The 19905-nt window shown below is 36.3% G+C and overlaps 1 protein-coding gene and 1 non-coding gene across 3 annotated transcripts in view; one reads left to right on the top strand and one right to left on the bottom strand.

Moving 5' to 3' along the window:
• FNIP1 (folliculin interacting protein 1) overlaps window positions 1–19905 on the top strand; it is a 127102-nt gene that overhangs the window by 91061 nt on the left and 16136 nt on the right. For both annotated transcript variants that reach the window (XM_068535823.1, XM_068535824.1), the window contains 5 exons: window positions 8311–8457; window positions 9343–9512; window positions 12342–13755; window positions 14566–14734; window positions 19539–19736. In XM_068535823.1, the coding sequence (XP_068391924.1) occupies window positions 8311–8457; window positions 9343–9512; window positions 12342–13755; window positions 14566–14734; window positions 19539–19736 (2098 nt within the window). The remainder of the gene's footprint in view (window positions 1–8310; window positions 8458–9342; window positions 9513–12341; window positions 13756–14565; window positions 14735–19538; window positions 19737–19905) is intronic.
• On the bottom strand, window positions 2232–2338 carry LOC137760303 (U6 spliceosomal RNA). The gene has a single exon (XR_011073267.1). It is a non-coding gene; the product is annotated as a U6 spliceosomal RNA (small nuclear RNA).

The following is a 19905-nucleotide window of genomic DNA, read 5'->3' as shown; positions in this document are numbered from 1 at the left end:
TCTTCGATTTCTTTCATCAGTGTCTTATAGTTTTCACAGTACAGGTCTTTTGTCTTCTCCGGTAGGTTTATTCCTAGGTATTTTATTCTTTTTGATGCAATGGTAAATGGGATTGTTTCCTTAATTTCTCTTTCTGATCTTTCGTTGTTAGTGTATAGGAATGCAAAAGATTTCTGTGCATTAATTTTGTATCCTGCAGCTTTGCTAAATTCATTGATGAGCTCCGGTAGTTTTCTGGTAGCATCTTTAGGATTTTCTATGTATAATATCACGTCATCTGCAGACAGTGACAGTTTTACTTCTTCTTTTCTAGTTTGGATTCCCTTTATTTCTTTTTCTTCTCTGATTGCCATGGCTAGGACTTCCAAAACTATGTTGAATAAAAGTGGCAACAGTCAGCATCCTTGTCTTGTTCCTGATCTTAGAGGAAATGCTTTCAGCTTTTCACCCTTGAGTATGATGTTAGCTGTAGGTTTGTCATATATGGCCTTTATTATGTTGAGGTATGCTCCCTCTGTGCCCACTTTCTGGAGAGTTTTTATCATAAATGGGTATTGAGTTTTGTCAAAAGCTTTTTCTGCATCTATTCAGATGATTATATCGTTTTTATTCTTCAATTTGTTGATGCGGTGTATCACACTGATTAATTTGTGGATATTGAAAAATTCTTGCATCCTTGGGATAAATCCCACTTGATCATAGTGTGTGATCCTTTTAATGTGTTGTTGGATTTCGTTTGCTAGTATTTTGTTGAGGATTTTTCCGTCTATGTTCATTAGTGATATTGGCCTGTAATCTTCTTTCTTGGTGTTACCTTTGTCTGTTTTATGGCATCAGGGTGATGGTGGCCTCATGGAATGAGTTTGGGAGTGTTCCTTCCTCTGAGATTATTTGGAATAGTTTCAGAAGGATAGGTGTTACCTCTTCTCTAAATGTTTGATAGAATTCGCCTGTGAAACCATCTGGTCCTGTATTGTATATTTGAAAGTTGTTAAGATTGTAGATCTTAAAAGTTTTCATCACGAGAAAAAATTTTTTTTGTTACTCTGTGAAGTGCTAAATGTAAAAACTAAACTTACTGTGGTAATCATTTCACAAAGTATACATATATCAAGTCATTGTGTTGTACATCTTAAAGTAATACCATATCAATGTCAATTATATCTCAGTAAAGCTGAAAAAAACTCAACTATATGTTAGTGATTTTCTTCCTGCTGGATATGTCATTTTCTGATAGAGAATGCTGAAGTTTCTAAATATAATAGTGTATTTGCCTGTCAGTATTTTTTTCTCCCAGTTTTATTGAGATACAATTGGCATAAAGCACACTGTATAAGTTTATGGTGTACAGCATAATTATTTGACTTATATACATCATGAAATGAGTATCACAGTAAGTTTAGTGAACAACATCTCTCGTAGATAACAAAATTAAAGAAATTTTAAAAAATATTTTTCTTGCGATGAGAACCCAGGACTTACTCTCTTAACCACTTTAATGTATAACATACAGCAGTGTTAATTATATTTGTCTTGTATGTTACATCTTCAGTACTTATTTATCTTGTAACTGGAAGTTTGTAGTACCTTTTGACTGCCTTCATTCAAGTCCGTCTCCTCCCCGACACCTTACGTTATGTCATTGCTCTCTTCTTAAGTGCATACGTGTTAAGGTTTGTTACCTTCAATTATTGTCAGGATGGATGTCAAGGAGCTCGCCCCTTTGTTTTGTTTTAGGAGCTTTATGGTTTCAGGTCTTGCATTCAAGTCTTTAATCCATTTTGAGTTGATTTTTGTTTGTGGTGTAAGATAAGGGTCCAGTCATTTTTTACATGTGGTTGTCCAGTTTTCCTAGAACCATTTATTGAAGAGGCTATCCTATCTATATTGTATGTTTTTGGCTCCTCTGTCATAAATTAATTGACCATATGTATTCATGCATTTATTTCTGGGCTCTCTATTCTGTTCCATTGATTTACGTGTCTGTTTTTATTCCAATACCATACAGTTTTGATTATTATAGCTTTGTAATATAGTTTGAAATCAGGAGGCATGATGCCTCTTCTTTCTCAAGATTGCTTTGACCATTCAGGGTTTTATGTGGTTCCATACAAGTTTTAGGATTGTTTGTTCTATTTTTGTGAAAAATGCCATTGGAATTTTGTTAGGGATTGCATTAAATCTGTAGATTGCTTTGGATAGTATGAATGTGCTTTTTTTGTTGTTTTTTTTAAAATATGGAATGCTTCATGAATTTACGTGTCATGCTTGAGCAGGGGCCATGCTAATCTTCTCTGTATCATTCTAATTTTATTATATGTGCTGCCGAAGTGAGCATGAACATGGTTTAATTCAAGTTGTTCAGTTGACTTTGGGCTGGAATTATTATAAATACATGTTTCAAACAATTCTTTTTGCTTATTTGCCTAAAAGAGTCCTGCAACATTTTTTTGAGTTTCACATTTTGCAGTATTACAAGGCACTGAGTCTTTGCCCTTGCACTGTGAGCTGTGTCATACATTATTGGATTAGTTTCTTTTTTGCGGTCACAAGCTTTGTGGCAAAAGGCCAAGAGTCTGTATTTGAGCTCTGAGGAAACTCTGTCATCATAGATCCAGCTGAGGTTACCAGGATAGTAAACATTGTCATGAGACTCATTCCTGGTAGAATACTGATCTTGCTCTTAGGTATACCCAGCATTTTGATTTATGAATTTTTTGAGTTAAATACCTATGAGGTAATTGCTATGATATAAGGTAGTATGAATGGCCTAGCCTTAAAATTTTAATATTGCCTGAAATTTACAACATGTATGAGTTATAAAATCATTGTAGGGAATTCCCTGGTGGTCCAGTGGTTAGGAGTCTGTGCTCTCACTGACAAGGGCCCAGGTTGGATCCCTGGTCAGGGTAAAAAGATCCCGCATGCTGTGCCGCACAGCCAAAAAAAAAAAAAAACAAAAAACATTGTAAAAGTATATTCTGATTGTATACCTTCCTTTTTGTATTAGTTTATTTTACTTCAGTCACTGTGCAAATCTGAAAAACTATATAAGTTAGTTAGGCATCCTTGCAATATTTTAAACGTACTTTATAAACGTTTATAGTTTTTATTTAAGAAGTCTATTTGTAGAAGTACTTTAATATGTACAGTTGATCCTCATTGTTTACAGATTCTGTATATGTGAATTCACCTGCTTGTTAAAATTTATTTATAAACCTAAAATATACTTACAGTGATTTTATGATCGTTTGTGGACATATGCAGAGAAGTGAAAATTTTGAATGCCCTGACACACATTTCCAGATGAGGTCAAACAAGACAGTGCTCTGCATTTTTGTTTCAGCTCTCATTCTGTAAACAAGTGTCCTTTTCATGATCTATGTAGTAACACTTTTTTTTAAGTGTTTTTTGCTTTTTGTTAGTGATTTTGCAATGAAAATTGGCCCTTGAAGACATTTTTCCAGTGAAGACATACAGATGGACAAGAAGCACATGAAAAGATGCTTAACACCACTAATTATTAGAGAAATTCAAATCGAAAGGGCATTGAGGTACTACCTCACACTGGTCAGAATGGCCATCATTAAAAAGTCTACAAATAACAAATGCTGGAGAGGATGTGGAGAAAAGGGAACCCTCCTACACTGTTGGTGGGAATGTAAATTGGTGCACCCACTGTGGAAAACAGTATGAAGGTTCTTTGAAAAAGTCAAAATAGAATTGCCATATGATCCAGGAATCCCAATCCTGGGCACATATCCAGAGAAAACTCTAATTTTGAAAAGATACATGTACCCCAATGTTCATAGCTGCACTATTCACAATAGCCAAGACATGGAAACAACCTAAATGTCCATTGACAGATGAACGGATAAAGAAGACGTGGTACATATATACAATGGAATACTACTCAGCCATAAAAAAGAATGAAATAATGTCATTTGCAGCAACATGGATGCAATAGAGATTATCATACTAAGTGAAGTAAGTCAGAAAGAGAAAGACAAATACCATGTGATAATCACTTATATGTGGAGTCTGAAATATGACACAGATGAATTTATTTACAAAACAGAAACACACAGACATAGAAAACAAACTTATGGTTACCAAAGGGGAAAGGGGGAGGGGAGGGATAAAATTAGGAGTTTGGGATTAGTAGATACACACTACTATATAAAAAATAGGTAAACAACAAGGGCCTACTGTTATATCCCAGGAATCTGTATTCAATATTGTGTGCCAGAATGGAAAAGAATATATATATATTTAAAATGGAATCACTTTGCTGTATACTAGAAACTAACACAACATTGTAAATCAAGTATACTTCAATTAAAAAAAAATTGTGCACAAGCATAGTGTTGAAATTCTGTCTGATGTTTCTAAGTGCAAGAAGGTTGTGATGTGCCTTACAGAGAAAAATACATGTGTTAGGTGAGCTTTGTTAAGGCATGAGTCATAGTGCTGTTGGATGTGAATTCATTATTAACAAATTAACAGAATATTAAATGAAGTGTCTTTAAACAAAAACTCACATAAAACAAGATTATGTATTGATGGATTGACAAAAATGTTGTGACCAGAGACTCACAGGAACCTAACTCTGTATTTCCCTCAGGAACAGTGATTCACAGTTCACTAATTCAGTGTTCGTGTTGACTTTATAGAACATTACTGCAAATGATGAGAGGCTATCATACTTAATTTTTAAATTAAGTGTTTATTTATATCTAGCAGTTAGGTAATTTTTAAAGTATGTGATTATTTGAAACCAGGTGATTAATGAATTTTGGGTAGTTGAGAAGAGGAAGGACATGTAGACACAAGTCCTGAAACCTAGAGAAGTAAGAAGTATGTTCAGTTAGCATTGCTGCCTGGCAGAGGTGAAGTACTTGGATTTTTACTTAGACTTCATGCATATCAGTGAAAACTAAATCATGTCAACAGTTTCCTTCCAACTGAAGGAGTCTTCCATTCTGTAGGGACAGACCAAGAAAAATAAAGGGTCAGATGACTGAAAATACTTGCCCTTCTTACCATTCATGGGTAGGGAATAACCATTAAAGGGGGAAGAGAGCAAGCATCATTACTTCTACGTTGTTAATGACAACACAGAGTTGTATATAGTGAGAAGCACTATTGTGTAATTAGTTTTTTTGCCTTCTGTGCACTTGATACACTCCAAGGTCATGGTACATATTTTTAAACAGCAAAACACTATAAAGCTAATGTCCTCAGTGGCCCATTATACTAATGTTAGTAATATGACTCTGGCCCATGACACATAGACTTGCAGTAGACAATATTATGCTGAAGAAATTCATGGAAAATGAATTGATCAGCTTGTTCATTTAATCAAAAAGTTTATTTTATTCAAAAGTACATTCACGTGGTTAAGAAGCAAAAAATATATATACTGACAGTTCTAATAATGAAAAATAAATGAGCCCTGTCCTACCTCTCCCATCCCCATTCTTACTGCTGAAGAACATTCTCTTTTAACTCTTAAATATTCCTTTTGTTATTTACCTCCATATTATTAAATAATATACCTAGTGTAGCTATTTCTTGATTTATCAATTGTAGAACATATTTATCTCCTGCCATAAATTCATACCTGATCCTTTGTCCTTTTAGCCTTTCAGTATAGTTTTAGCACTATCTTGTCTTTCAACTTTGGTAAATTATCTGTATTCTCTGATAATTTATTTTCCTCTATTTTCTCTCCAATATATTTTGTTAGAAACTGACACTCCTGGATTGATCTTCTATGTCTCTTTTCTTTCATGTTTTTCTTCTCTTTTTCTGACTTTATTATTTTCTATTTCCTCTAGAGTCATTTTGTGTGTGTGTGTTTCTATCTTTCTGTTTGTGTCCCTCTTTCCTTGGAGGCTTTCTCTATATATCAATATTTTGGTTGCCCATTAAGAGTGAGAGTGAGGGCTTCCTTGGTGGTGCAGTGGTTGAGAATCTGCCTGCCAATTCAGGGGACACGGGTTCTAGCCGTGTTCTGGGAGGATCCCACATGCCGCGGAGCAGCTAGGCCCGTGAGCCACAACTACTGAGCCTGCGCGACTGGAGCCTGTACTCCGCAACGAGAGGCCGCGATAGTGAGAGGCCCACGCACCGCGATGAAGAGTGGCCCCCGCTTGCCACAACTAGAGAAAGCCCTCGCACAGAAACGAAGACCCAACACAGCCAAAAATAAATAAATAAATAAATAAATATTTAAAATAATACAGACATACATTAAAAAAAAAAAAAAAGAGTGAGGCACCAAAATACAGGTTGGGGTGCAGATTGGAGAACCTCACTTCAGAGCAGTGTTGCTCAACTTTTTTCATTTTCACTGCCTGAAGGAACATATTTAAACATTTTTCCCCATAATTGCTGCCTCTGCCATGGAATTTTAATACCACAAAATTTACTGTATATCTGTTTGTGTACTGTGAAAGATTCAAATATCAGGGAGGGTTTGGGCATGTCATTTCTCTGGGCTGGTCAGTTGCTACATCTGCTCTCCTATCTTTAGTTATTCTGTGGGAAGATGGGGTGGAGGGTAGGGGGTCACCAACCATTTATGGCCCTTGAATTAGTCTCTTAGTTTATAGTCTAACTGCTGCCCTCCTTTTTACCAGGCACTTTTGAGTCCTTAGACTCTTCTTGCTTCAGTGGGGTAAATTAGCTCCTCTCTGTACATTACCACCCCATGAGCACCATAACCCATTATCTTCCTCTACCCTAGTACTTCAGTTAACATTCTTCTCTGTGTTTTGTCTTCTAGAATTTTATTAAACCTGTAATTTTAATTTTCACTAAAGTTCCTTTTCAGTTCTATTTGTTGTAGTGATTCATTTGTTTTTAAATCATTAAGTAGTGTTCATTTGGGGCATCAGAACTGAAAGGGGATAAACATATGTGCTCAGTTTTCCATCCTATCTGGACATCCTTAATAGTCTTTAAAAAATAAGCCTTTTCAATACCGCTAGTTTATATTCGTCATACTTTTCTCTGTAAGATACCTGTAATTTTTTTCCATTCATTTATAAGTTCTCAGCAGTTATTTTATGCCCTACTAAAAATTCATTAATGTGACCTGTATTTGTCACTTTTATTTATGGTAATGTATCATGTTCATATTGGGTTGAGATTTAATAAAACTTGTACAAGCAACAGAATTCTTTTCCTTTTTTGAATTCTGGGTATTAGAAAATTATACTGAGGTAGGTATCAGAGCTTTGTGGAGATCTCAGAGAACTTTCTAGAGCTGTACTCTCTAATACAGTAGCCATTAGCCACATGTGTTTATTTAAATTAATTTAATTACAACTAAATAAAATTTTAAATCCATTTCCCCAGTCACACTGGCCACATTTCAGGTATTCAGTAATCACATATGGCTAGTGGCTACCATGTTGGACAGCACAGATACAGAACATTCCTATCATTGCTAAAAGTTCTGTTAGACAGCACTATTCTAGAGAGTAGAAAGTAGGACACCATTCTGTAGCTTCTAAGAGATCGACTAGTTTCTTAAGCCCCAACTTTGCAGGAGTTGCTTAGTATGGTGAGTGTATAGGACTTTGCTGAACAGATATTAATGTAAAAGGAAAAGAATTGACATCTTAAAGGTATCCTCTAAAGCTGTTAGTAAAGAGTGCAAGTCACAAGACTAGCTATTATCTAAATAAATGCAGGAGACAGCCAGAAAAGCACTGTGATAACTGCAATAATCCTCTTTTGTGTTGATTCAAGGGAAAACTTCAGAAAATTGAGAGAGAGTCATATAGCATGCATATATATTGTCCTCGTCATTCTTCAGAACTTTACTAAGGAGTCTCAGCATAGGCAATAAAATGATGCTGATAAACTATTGTTGTGAGTGGGTATTATCCATAAGCTATTACCCCACTTAATATTTTTGTTTTCTATGTTGTTGATTATTTGCAATATATTTAGGTATAGCTTATAACCTTGGAAACGTAGAACTGGAAAGGGTCTAGAAATTACCTAGTCCTTTCCTTTCATTTTACAGGTAAGGGAAGCTGATGCTTAAAGTAGGGAGATAATTTACCCAAAGGCACACAGCCTTTGAGGGCAGAGCCAGCACCAGAACCAACACATTTTGAGGTCATGTATAAAACCTTTTCCTTGGTACTATGGTAATGACAAAGAAAGACTTGATTCATTGTCTTTCTCAAAAGCTTTAATAATCTAGATGTGAGACCCAAGCCAGCAACATTATTATTAAGAGTATGTAATTCTGGGAACTATGAATTTTATAATGTGTTTTCCTCTTTTTAGAACAACAATTTGTAATCTTTACACAATGCCACGAATTGGAGAGCCTGTCTGGCTTACAATGATGTCGGGGACTCCAGAAAAGAACCAGCTTTGCCATCGTTTCATGAAGGAGTTCACTTTTCTAATGGAAAATGCTTCCAAAAATCAGTATGGCCTGCCCTCCCTCCCTCCCTTCTTTCCCTTAACTATCTTAGCTATTGTTTACTATAACTAGATATCTAGATTGTGATCAAGTTCAAGTACAAAGGTGAAAGAATTAATCATTATCTTTGGAATTATTTCATATTATTAATGAGCAAGACAGAATTATAAAAGATAACTAAGATAATTACAAGACAGGGTATGGAAGAAGACCAAAGAACCTTATGAATGAGAAACAGTAAAAATGTCTTTAATTGTGTGTTAAATTAAAATTCCTGACATCTTACAGAACTCTCTGAGGCTTCCCATTTTTTGTGAATTGTATCCATGAATGCGGTTTCATTCTATAGAAAAGAAGTTTAAAAATATATAGGGAAGTGCCAGGATTCCAACAATACATTTTTAGTGTGGTAGTTTATCATATTGTTTTCTTCTAATCATCAAATTCTTAGAATCCAGATGAGTAATTTGGGTGTTTTTATTCTCTTTGATGGTAAACAAAGTTTTCGTAATACTTTCCTTCATTTTCCTTTTCAGTAATTTGGATATGTATAGACTTCCTGGTTGATTCATTAATATATGTGTATTTTAAACACTGAAAAGAATCCAGAGTTTCTCAAGTAAAATGGCATTTTTGTTTTTTAATTATGAGTAGAAATAGCTCCTTGTGAATGCTGTCTTTAGGTTAAGGATTTTTCTTTTAACTTCTACCCAACCAAAAAAATTTATTAACTTTTGTTTTCGTCCTGGTGATATACCTATCCTTCCTTCCATCCTCTCCTTTTTTATGATGTTTGGCCATGTACCCTCTCTGCTTTATTCTGTCACTGCATTTTGCTTGAAGTTTTATGAAAGCAGATTAGAATCTGATAGGATGAATTTTGTTTTCAGATTCTTGCCAGCACTCATTACTGCAGTTCTGACCAATCATCTTGCCTGGGTTCCAACAGTCATGCCAAATGGACAACCACCTATAAAAATATTTTTAGAAAAACATTCCTCTCAGAGTGTGGACATGTTGGCAAAGACTCATCCGTATAACCCACTTTGGGCACAACTGGGTATGTATTCTGAAAACCCTTACATTTATGCATTATACTTAGACTTTTGTGTAACTGTCTGGAGTTATTTTATGGCAAAAATAAATAGAGAAAAATTAAGTGCTCTCTTTTCCCCCTTCCTTTCTAGAGCATTTCTTCCTTACTTGTCATTTCATAACTGCTAAATTGTCTTATCCCCATCTTATGTTTACTATCATTCCTTATAGGTAGAGACCTGCAGCTGGAACAAAAGGAGCAGGATGATGGCTGGTTTATTAGTAACTTCAGGGTCTTCAGGGTGTTTTGTGTTAGGTACTTTGCCTAGAAAGAATGAATCAACAAAGTCACCTATGATCGCTAGAATAAATGTTTAACTGAGAAGCAGTCATTGAGGTTTCCATTGTTCCACCTTTGTTTGTTGAGTAATTTTTGAAAATCTTTCTCTTAGTGCTTGGTACCCCACTAAATAAATGGGTAACAGGAGAGAGGGGTCAGTTGATGAGCTGACAGTCATTAGGAAGTCAGTGTAGCATGGTGCTTAAATTTAAGCATAGGCTGTGGAGTCAGGCAGACCATGTTTGAATCACAGTTTCCCTATTTATAAAGTGGGGATAATAGTAAATAGTACAGGGAGTTCCCTGGTGGTTTAGTGGTTAGCATTGGGTGCTTTCACTGCCTTGGCCCGGGTTCAGTCCCTGGTTGGGGAACTGAGATCCCACAAGCCGTGCAGTGTGGCCAAAAAATAAAATAAAATAAATAGTAAATACTTCATAATGTGAAAAGTAAATGAGATACTGTGAGAACAGTGCTTAGGACAGTGGCTGGTAAATGTAGTTGCTGTTACTCCTACTCTTAGTCTATTGCTATTTGGTGATGGGGAGAGGAGTATGGTGAGAACATTTTGGTGATCTGGTAGAAACTTAAACTTCCCTTAGGTGGTTATGGTGAGTGAGCTTGCCAGGCAGATTGTAATGTGGCTTATTAATTCATATAACCAACCAACCTCCCTCTCTCATTCCTACTCTTTCTATTTCTTCTCTCCCTCCCTCCTTTTCCTCCCTCCTTTTGCTTTCCATATATATTTTGATATATATGTCAAAATGTATATGCCTCTGAAACCATCACCAAAATCAAGATGGTGAACATATTCATCAGTACAAAAGTTTCCTCATGCCCTTTGTAATCCCTCCCTCCTATTCCTCCCTACTCTGCCTGTTCACTGTTCCTTATACTCAGGTAGCCACTGGTCTGCTTTCTGTCACTGTAGATTAGTTTGCATATTCTAGACCTATATATAGATGGAATCATACACTAAGTGCTTTTGTTTCGTCTGAGTTCTTTCATTCAACATAATTATTTTGAGATTCACCTATGTTGTATGTATTAATAGTTCATTCCTTTTTAATGCTAAGTAGTATTTCATTGTATGAATATTAACTTACCTTTTTTCAAACCGAGTAATTCAGTAGTTTTTTTTTTTTAATTTGAACATTTCAAATCTGTTTTCAATTCTACAGTCATTTATTGAATGCACAATATATCTAAGGCTCTGTGCAAAGAACCCTGGAGGGTATAAAGATGAATGATATCTAGTCCTTGCCTTTAAGAAGTGACAGTCTTATACTGTAGGTAAAGTATATGTGGACAGTAATGATAATTCAAATAGGAACTATAAGAAATGAAAAGTTCAGTGGGAGTTCAATTTAGGGAAGTTTACTTTTGTCCAAGGGAGGATGCTTGGGTGGGAAACTTTGGACTGGCAGAGATACAGAGGGAAGGGAAAGTACATAGCATGAGTAAAGGGGTCTAGGTGTTAAAAGTGCTGAGCACATTCACGGATCCAGATTAAGTGGGACTTTGGGTGAATAAAGATGAAATAGGGAAACTATCAGAAGATAACCTGGAAAAGTGAGGTGGAACCAGTCATGAAAGACTCATTTACCATACCAAAGCAGTTTCAATTTATTTGGTTGTTAGTGGAAACCTTGGGAGTAGTTTTGAACAGTGGCATGATGGTACTAGAGCCAGTTTCTTAGCCAGAGGAGAAAATTTATCATAGTACAGTCTGTAGTATATTATTTGAGACCTATTTATGTTTGTTCCTTTAAAAAGTGTGGGGTTCTTATAAAGTAAAAATAGAGATTCTTTAAATGTGTATACTGACAACTTGCAAAACTTGAATTAAATCCCCCTCCTCCTTTTTTAAATGTAATGGCTGTTCATGTGTAATATGGATAACAGAAGTGAAAATGAATCACAAGGCTAAATGTGTTGCCCTTTTGGGTCTATCCTGAGTACCCAACCCTCTAGGGAATAGAATGGAAAGGAAAATGGGTTTTTAAAAACACGGGAGTTAATGTGAGATCCTTGGTAGGGCAGCAACAGGTGAAGTTCAGGAATATGATTTAAATCAAGGAAGGTTAAGTGTGTGATGTGACTACTTCAGCTCTGTTCCATTTCACTACTACTCCTTTCCTCTCCTTGGTCCCCAGCAGATGTGCTTTTGCACATAATACTTCAGTCAGTACTTCTCCGCCCATATAAAGTGCTCTGCAAGGGGACTGGCACAGAGCATGTTCTTGGTGACTTTCACAACTGACTGTTTGCTTGTGGTTTCAGCACCTTATTAGCATCTGCTTAAGGAGGAAGGTAGAAAGCCCATCCATTCACCTTTCTCTTTGGTTAAGACCATTCATCTCATCCTAGTCCTGAATAATCACTCACCTATTAAGGAACCAAGAGTAAAATCTGAACTACCCCTCATAAAATAATAGTAGGTTTCTGATAATTGAAAATAGCCTGCTTAGTATGAGTAGAGGATGTGTCCATTAACTGATTTTTCCATTTCAGGAGACTTGTATGGCGCTATTGGCTCTCCTGTACGGTTAGCAAGGACTGTGGTAGTTGGTAAACGACAAGACATGGTCCAGAGGCTGCTTTATTTTCTTACTTACTTCATAAGATGCTCTGAACTTCAAGAAACCCATCTTTTAGAAAATGGAGACGATGAAGCCATTGTTATGCCAGGCACAGTAATTACTACCACTTTAGAGAAAGGTGAAATCGAAGAATCTGAGTATGTGCTTATCACAATGCATAGAAACAAAAACAGTTTGCTCTTCAAAGAGTCAGAAGAAACAAGGACTCCTAACTGTAACTGTAAATATTGCAGTCGTCCACTCCTTGGGCAAAATATAGAGAATGTTTTGCGACACGAGAGAGAAGGTATTCAAAACAGCTCTAAGGAGCTGCTAGGAAATTCAAACGAGTGCCGAATGATTTCTTCTTCTGACTGCCAAGAAGAAAATGCTGTTGATGTTAAACAGTGCAGAGATAAATTAAGAACTTGCCTTGACACCAAGTTAGAAACAGTTGTTTGCACAGGATCTGCTCCAGTGGACAGATGTGCATTGTCAAAGTCAAGCTTAGAGCCTGCAGAGGAATCATGGCAGAGTGAGGAATTGCTAGATTCAGGTAATCACACAGGTAAAGTGTTCAGATCCACAGGAATGGTTGTGGAAAAAAAACCTCCAGATAAACTTGTGACAGCTGCATTTTCTTGTGAGGCAACCCAGACAAAGGTTACTTTCTTGATTGGGGATTCTATGTCACCCGACTCAGATACTGAACTCCGGAGTCAGGCAGTAGTGGATCAGATTACCAGGCATCACACCAAATCACCAAAGGAAGAAAGAGGGGCTGTTGATCAGCATCAAGAAACTGCACAAACAACTGAATCTGGAGAGCCTGATGTACCGAACATGGTATCTGGAGAGCCCTGTGAACTTCCCTGCTGGAATCATTCAGACCCCGAAAGCATGAGCTTATTTGATGAATATTTTAATGATGATTCAATTGAAACCAGGACTATTGATGATATTCCAGTTAAAACAAGTACAGACAGTAAAGAACACTGCTGTATGTTAGAGTTTTCAAAAAGATTTTATGCAAAAAATAGCAAACAGAACAATGAATTTTGTAAATGTGTAGGAACAGTTCACCAAGATTCATGTAAAACCTGCTTTCCTCAGCAAGACCAAAGAGATACACTCTCCATTCTTGTCCCCCATGGGGATAAAGAGAGTTCAGAGAAAAAAGTTGCTGTGGGAGCTGAATGGGACATTCCAAGAAATGAAAGTTCAGATAGTGCCCTTGGGGACAGTGAAAGTGAAGATACAGGTCATGATGTGACTAGACAAGTAAGCAGTTATTATGGAGGAGAGCAAGAAGATTGGGCAGAAGAAGATGAGATACCTTTTCCTGGGTAAGTACGAAGTTTTAGCCTTTTATAGAACCTATAAAGATATGTACCATTCTTCTGTTTAGCTCATCTCTGAAAGTTGGTAGTAGCTAATATAAAAGAAGAGACCATTGTTCTGGACAAATACTCTTTTATTATCACGTGCTCCTACTTATAAGAAGGATTAAAGGCTAAGCCCCACAGGTACCCCAGAAAAGCTTTGTGAAGGCATTAGAGAAAAGTTATGTTGGTGTGTGGGAGATTGCTTACTGCCTAGGAGTTTTCATTTAGCAGTGAGTTATGCTGCCCAGAAAGGACCTGTGCTGAGCCTGGCAACTAGGGAGAGGTAATCACTGAGAGAAGGTAGGAAATAGCTGTTAGAAATAAGTTTGGAAATAAGAGGAAAGTATAGAATGGATACTCTTGGTCAAGAATACAAGGAAAAGATTCATACGTGAGAAATGTTATATACCAAGCTTCGGGTTTGTGAGTTATTTATACTTTGTTTTGGATGGTGGTTTCCATAATTTGATTGTATTAAGAATGTGTTACATACACAAGGGACAGCATTCCTAAAGTCTGTTATGAAAGATATATGTTCACCTCATTACAGAGTTGTCCATCAGACCCTTTTTTGGATAGGAAGGAGTATTTTGTGGTCTCATTGAGCCCTTAAGCCAGTTTTTATTTAAGGATGATTTTACTATTAGTATATTTTGTAAAGAATGGTGGTACTGGAAATGTGGACTAGTAGAGTCCAATTTTTTGTGTGTGTGTTGGTAAAATATATTTATTACTGATTAGGTATGCCTTCTTTTGGAACTTTTCTTGCAGGTCAAAGTTAATTGAAGTGAGTGCTGTTCAGCCCAATATTGCCAACTTTGGGAGGTCCTTGCTGGGTGGCTACTGCTCTTCTTATGTGCCTGACTTTGTTCTTCAAGGAATTGGGAATGATGAGAGGCTCCGTCAGTGTTTAGTGTCAGATTTGTCTCATGCTGTACAGGTAAGTGACCTTCACTGCTCTTAAATTTATTTAGGACGAACTCTGTTAACCAGTAAAACCCAAAATTGCCTTATTTTTGGTCACACTTCAGTGTGTAATACAATTGTTGTTCTCTAAATCCTTTATATGTAATAACCTGCATGTTTGTACCTATCATTGTGAAAGCAAGTAGAGAGTTCCAGGAATCCATCAAATTGGAAATCAGAAAATTCTGTGTGTATTCATAGATGTTCATCACTAGGTTATTTATAATATCAAAATATTGCAAATGCTTAAATGTGAATGGAATTAATTTTCATTGCTGGTATATAGTACAGTTGATTTTTGTATATTGCTGTTGTATCCTGCCACTTTGATGAGCTCTTTTATTAGTTCTCATAGTTTTTTTGTGTGGATTCTTTAAGATTTTCTACATACAGGCTCATGTTATCTTCCTTTCCAGTCTGGGTGCCTCTTTTTCTTTTTCTTGCCTGATCGTACAGGCTAGAACCTTCAGTACAATGTTGCATTGAAGTGCTGATAGTGGCCATCCTTGTCTTGTTCCTTTTCTTAGGGGGAAAACATTGAGCCTTTAATTATTAAGCATGATGTTAGCTGTTAGATTCTTATAAGATGCTCTTTATCAGGTGGATAAAGTTCCCTTCTATTCCTAGTATTTTGAGTTTTCTGTCCCCCACGCCCTTAAATCATGAATGAGTGTGGGGTTTTGTCAAATACTTTTCCTGTGTCTATTGAAATGATCATGTGAGTTTTTCTTCTTTAAACTGTTAATGTGATAGATTACATTGATCGATTTTTAGATGTTAATCCAATCCTTGTAGTCCTAGGGGGGAAAAACCCACTTGGTCATGGTATATAGTACTCATATAGCATATGAGTTGACTTCTGTGTATGGTGTAAGATAGTGGTCCAGTTTCATTCTTTTGCAATGTGGCTGTTCAGTTTTGTTTTTTTTTAAATTTATTAATTAATTTATTTATTTTTGGCTGTGTTGGATCTTCGTTGCTGGGCGCGGGCTTTCTCTAGTTGTGGCGAGCAGGGGCTACTCTTTGTTGCAGTGCACGGGCTCCTCATTGCAGTGGCTTCTCTTGTTGCGGAGCACGGGCTCTAGGCGCGCAGGCTTCAGTAGCTGCAGCACACAGGCTCAGTAGTTGTGGCTCACAGGCTCTAGAGTGCAGGCTCAGTAGTTGTAGTGCAAGGGCTTAGGTGCTCCACGGCATGTGGGATCTTCCCAGACCAGGGCTCAAACCCGTGTCCCCTGCATTGGCAGGCAGCTTCTTAACCACTGTGCCACAAGGGAAGTCGCTGTTCAGTTTTTTAAGCACCATTTATTGAAGAAACTGTCCTTCCTCCATTGTATATTCTTGGGTCCTTTGTCATAAGTTAATTGAGCATATATACATGGGTTTACTTCTGTGTTCTCTATTCTCTGTTGCTCAACTTTTAAAACAACTTTTCTTCGTTTTATTGTTATAAATAACACTGATACTCTTGCTGTGTTTTATGAATTTAAGATGATTTCTTTAGGCTAGATTCCCAGAAATGAAGTTACTGGCCAGTTTTTAAGCTTAGAAGTATTTTCATGTTCTTGTTGCATGTTTTGTAGTTTCTTCTCCAAAAGACAATACTAGTTTGAACAGCAGTTTGTAATGTCCCTAAAACCTGTTCCCTTTACAACATTGGGGTTCGCTCTCTTCTTTTAAAAAGAAGATCACTGAAGAAGACTGGCTAGTTTTGAGGAAGGTACACTGAAGTTGATTTGGTACATTTTGAGTTTAAAAGTGCATTCTGCAAGGCCATGTTTGAATGCCTAGAAGGCAACTGAAAAAATCAGGTTTTGTAATGTGGTGGAGATCTAGGAGTATCTGCTAGAGAGGAGATACTTAAAGATTTGGGAGTTTATGTATTGAGATTCTGGAAATGCCTGGCAGAGAAAAAGGGCTGGTAGGATTGTGGATACATTCGTATTGTAGAAGTTATGGAACTCAGAGAAAAAGGTTTAAAAAAAATTAAGCTTTAGATTCACTGAATTTAGATTCATATGAATTCCCATCCACATACTTTAGATTCATATGAATTCCCATTCATATACTTCCTATTTTGTGACTCGGAAGTATTTGAGGCTGGATACAAACTTAGTATTGTGGAGGAGACTACTATAATATGTCAGTTGAGAATATGCCCCCATGGGGTGTAGGCTGTTTCTTCCAGAAGTTGATGATGAAGCGAAAGGACTGAAATTCGTTAAATTGAAATTTTATCCAGTTAGGACATTGCTTATAATAACCCACTGTGTGAAAACAAGCAATTTCAGAATGAATGACTGGCACTGCCCCCTTTTTTCTTTAACAACTCCTAAAATGAGTTTGATTTGGATTATTTCTAATCTCAAACTTGGGATTTAGACCCTTCTTTCTTGGGAAACTACTGATGTGGGCTCATTTTCCTTTTTCTTACCAAAAAAATAGCTTTTAAAATCTTAGCCACGTGACTTTTGATTGAGGAGCTATAAAGTTAATTTCTAAAGTGGTTTTTAACCCTTGAAAATAAAAGGTATATTTCATAGCAGTTTCCCCATTATCGGTTTAGACATTTCCTTGTGAGGATAGTAGATGAACACCCATCATAATTCTCATCTCCTAAAGATGCCCACTGCTTTTGAAAGTAGTATCTTCCTTTAACAGTTTGTTTCCCACTTTAATTATTTGATCATATCTCCTGTATTATTTTTCTTTTATAACCACAGAGGTAGTTATGTTAAATATATATTCACTATTGTTTCTTAAAAAAGTAAGATATACCTTACATCTTTAGGTGTATATACCATTTCCAAAATTATGTTTCAGTAATGAAGTTGATGAATAGAAAAATGTTATATCCTTGCTAAGAGTTGAATAAGAAATATTTAAGTACGATTTTATAAAAACAAATATAAAGTTTAGAGTTCCATGGAAAGTCTTCACAATGTATCTTTCCACGCTTCTTACTTGCCATTCTCTTCTTCCCCACTTCTCAGTATCATTTTTCACAAATTTGGTTACATCCATCTACTTCTATCTTCGAGTCTTCTCATGATATTCCCTCTTACAGAATTATCCATATTCCTCTCCCATTTTTTGCTAGGAATCCTATTCATCCTATTCAGTGTCATATCCCTATGTCCCTTCCACTGTGTAACTCCCAGTCACACAGAACCCACTTTTGCCCTCCTCTGGTACCGCAGCACTTGGTTACTATTTTGTCTATTACACAAGTATTTTCATAGCCACATGTATTTCTTTTTATCGCCCTCATAAGACTGTGAGCTCCCTTCTCTTTGTTTCCTTAGCATTGAGCAAAAAGCTTTATTCAAAGTGGTTATTAACTGGGCAAAGGGATATCCTTTGGGGGTGCCAAACTTGGGTTTATACAGGAGTAAACTTAACATTCTTGCTATGAAATTTTAGTAACAATAAAAGTTATAAAGGAAAAAGGCCATTGGGTTCAAGATTGTAGTTTATATTTCAGTCTTATTGCTGTTAATTCATTTGTCCAGTGGTGAAGAAATCCTTACCTTTCCAAATACAAAAAAAATTAAAGTATTGAGCATCTCTTTCTTATGGTGGTGCTGTGTACTTAATTGTCATTTTTGGTCTTTGTGTGTAAACCGTGGGAAACCAAGGGCACAGCCATATGCCTGTGGTCCTTTTATCTGTATATGTGAGTTAAAAAAATTTTTTTTCACTATGTGTTAAATTTTCTAATTAGAAAAGTATCCTTTAGGTGAATGCTTCTGATAGAAATTTAAACAATATATACAAAGCAAAAAGTAAAAATCCTTCTTCATACTCTTAATATTCCATACTTCTTCACAAAGATCTTTATGATAGTTTGATTTGAGTATTTTCGTTCTTTTTTCTATACATATGCATTTAGATATAGATCTGAATTTTTTTTTAAATTATTTTTAAAAATATATTTATTTTTTTATTTTGGCTGTGGTGGGTCTTAGTTGTGGCATTTGGACTCTTAGCTGCACCATGCATGCGACATCTAGTTCCCCGACCAGGGATCAAACCCAGGTCCCCTGCTTTGGGAGCGCAGAGTCTTACCCACTGGACCACTAGGGAAGTCCCCTGTATTTTTAAAAACATAATTGGGGTATAATGTGTATGTGTGTGTATGTAGTGACTTTTTTTTTTTTTTTTTTTCCATTTAAGCATGTATCCTGGAAAGACATGTTAGTACCTGTTGATTTGTCTCCTTTTTAACTGTTATATCCATACTCTGGATATACATCTATAAAACAGAAAAAACCTGGCATACGTAGCCAGGAAGGGATAATCAAGGGATAGCCTCTGAGGTGCTCAAGGAAATTAATGCCTGACTGGATGGGGTAGTTAGCACAGAACGTTATCATTGACTTCTTCATGTGAATTTATTTCCTACCGATTTTTAAAATATTTAGCTCTTCCAAGGTAAAAACATTTTCTTTCAGTTGCCTGGCACATAGTTGGCACTCAGTAAATTTGTTGAATGAATGAATGATCAAAATACTGGTGACATTCAAGTTCTGGATTAAAGAATACAAAGTTCTGGTAATGAATTTCTATCTATGATGACTTCTGAAAGATTTCTCAGGGTATTTGTTATTGAGTTACTTTACTATTTCACTCTTCACTATCAAGAATTCTTTGGCAGTAGCTCTCAGAATTTCATATTCTTTTATTCTGTTTTTGTCTAGTATCTTTTCCTTGCCCATCCCATTAACATTATCTTTGAAAACTTTATTTATCATAAGATGATGTCTTCTTTTTTTCCCCAGCATCCAGTATTGGATGAACCAATAGCAGAAGCTGTCTGTATTATAGCAGATATGGATAAATGGACTGTTCAAGTGGCCAGTAGCCAGAGACGAATGACAGATAATAAATTGGGAAAGGAAGTGTTGGTTTCCAGTCTTGTTTCCAATCTGCTTCATTCCACTCTTCAGCTTTATAAGCATAACTTGTCTCCAAATTTTGTAAGTATCTGTAAGGCTTGAATTACTGTGAGCACTGTGATAGCTAGCTTAACCCTATTGTTATGTATGTGCCTACATTGAATACTACTGTTAGCTTCATCATTGTTTTCCTGAAAGAAGGTGTTATGGACTGAATGTTTGTGTTCCCCTAAAATCCATATGTTGAAGC

Source organism: Eschrichtius robustus, chromosome 2, assembly GCF_028021215.1.
Source record: "Eschrichtius robustus isolate mEscRob2 chromosome 2, mEscRob2.pri, whole genome shotgun sequence".
NCBI lineage: Eukaryota > Metazoa > Chordata > Mammalia > Artiodactyla > Eschrichtiidae > Eschrichtius > Eschrichtius robustus.
The sequence above is the reverse complement of the archived record's forward strand: the minus strand, read 5'-3'. Positions and strand labels throughout refer to the sequence as shown.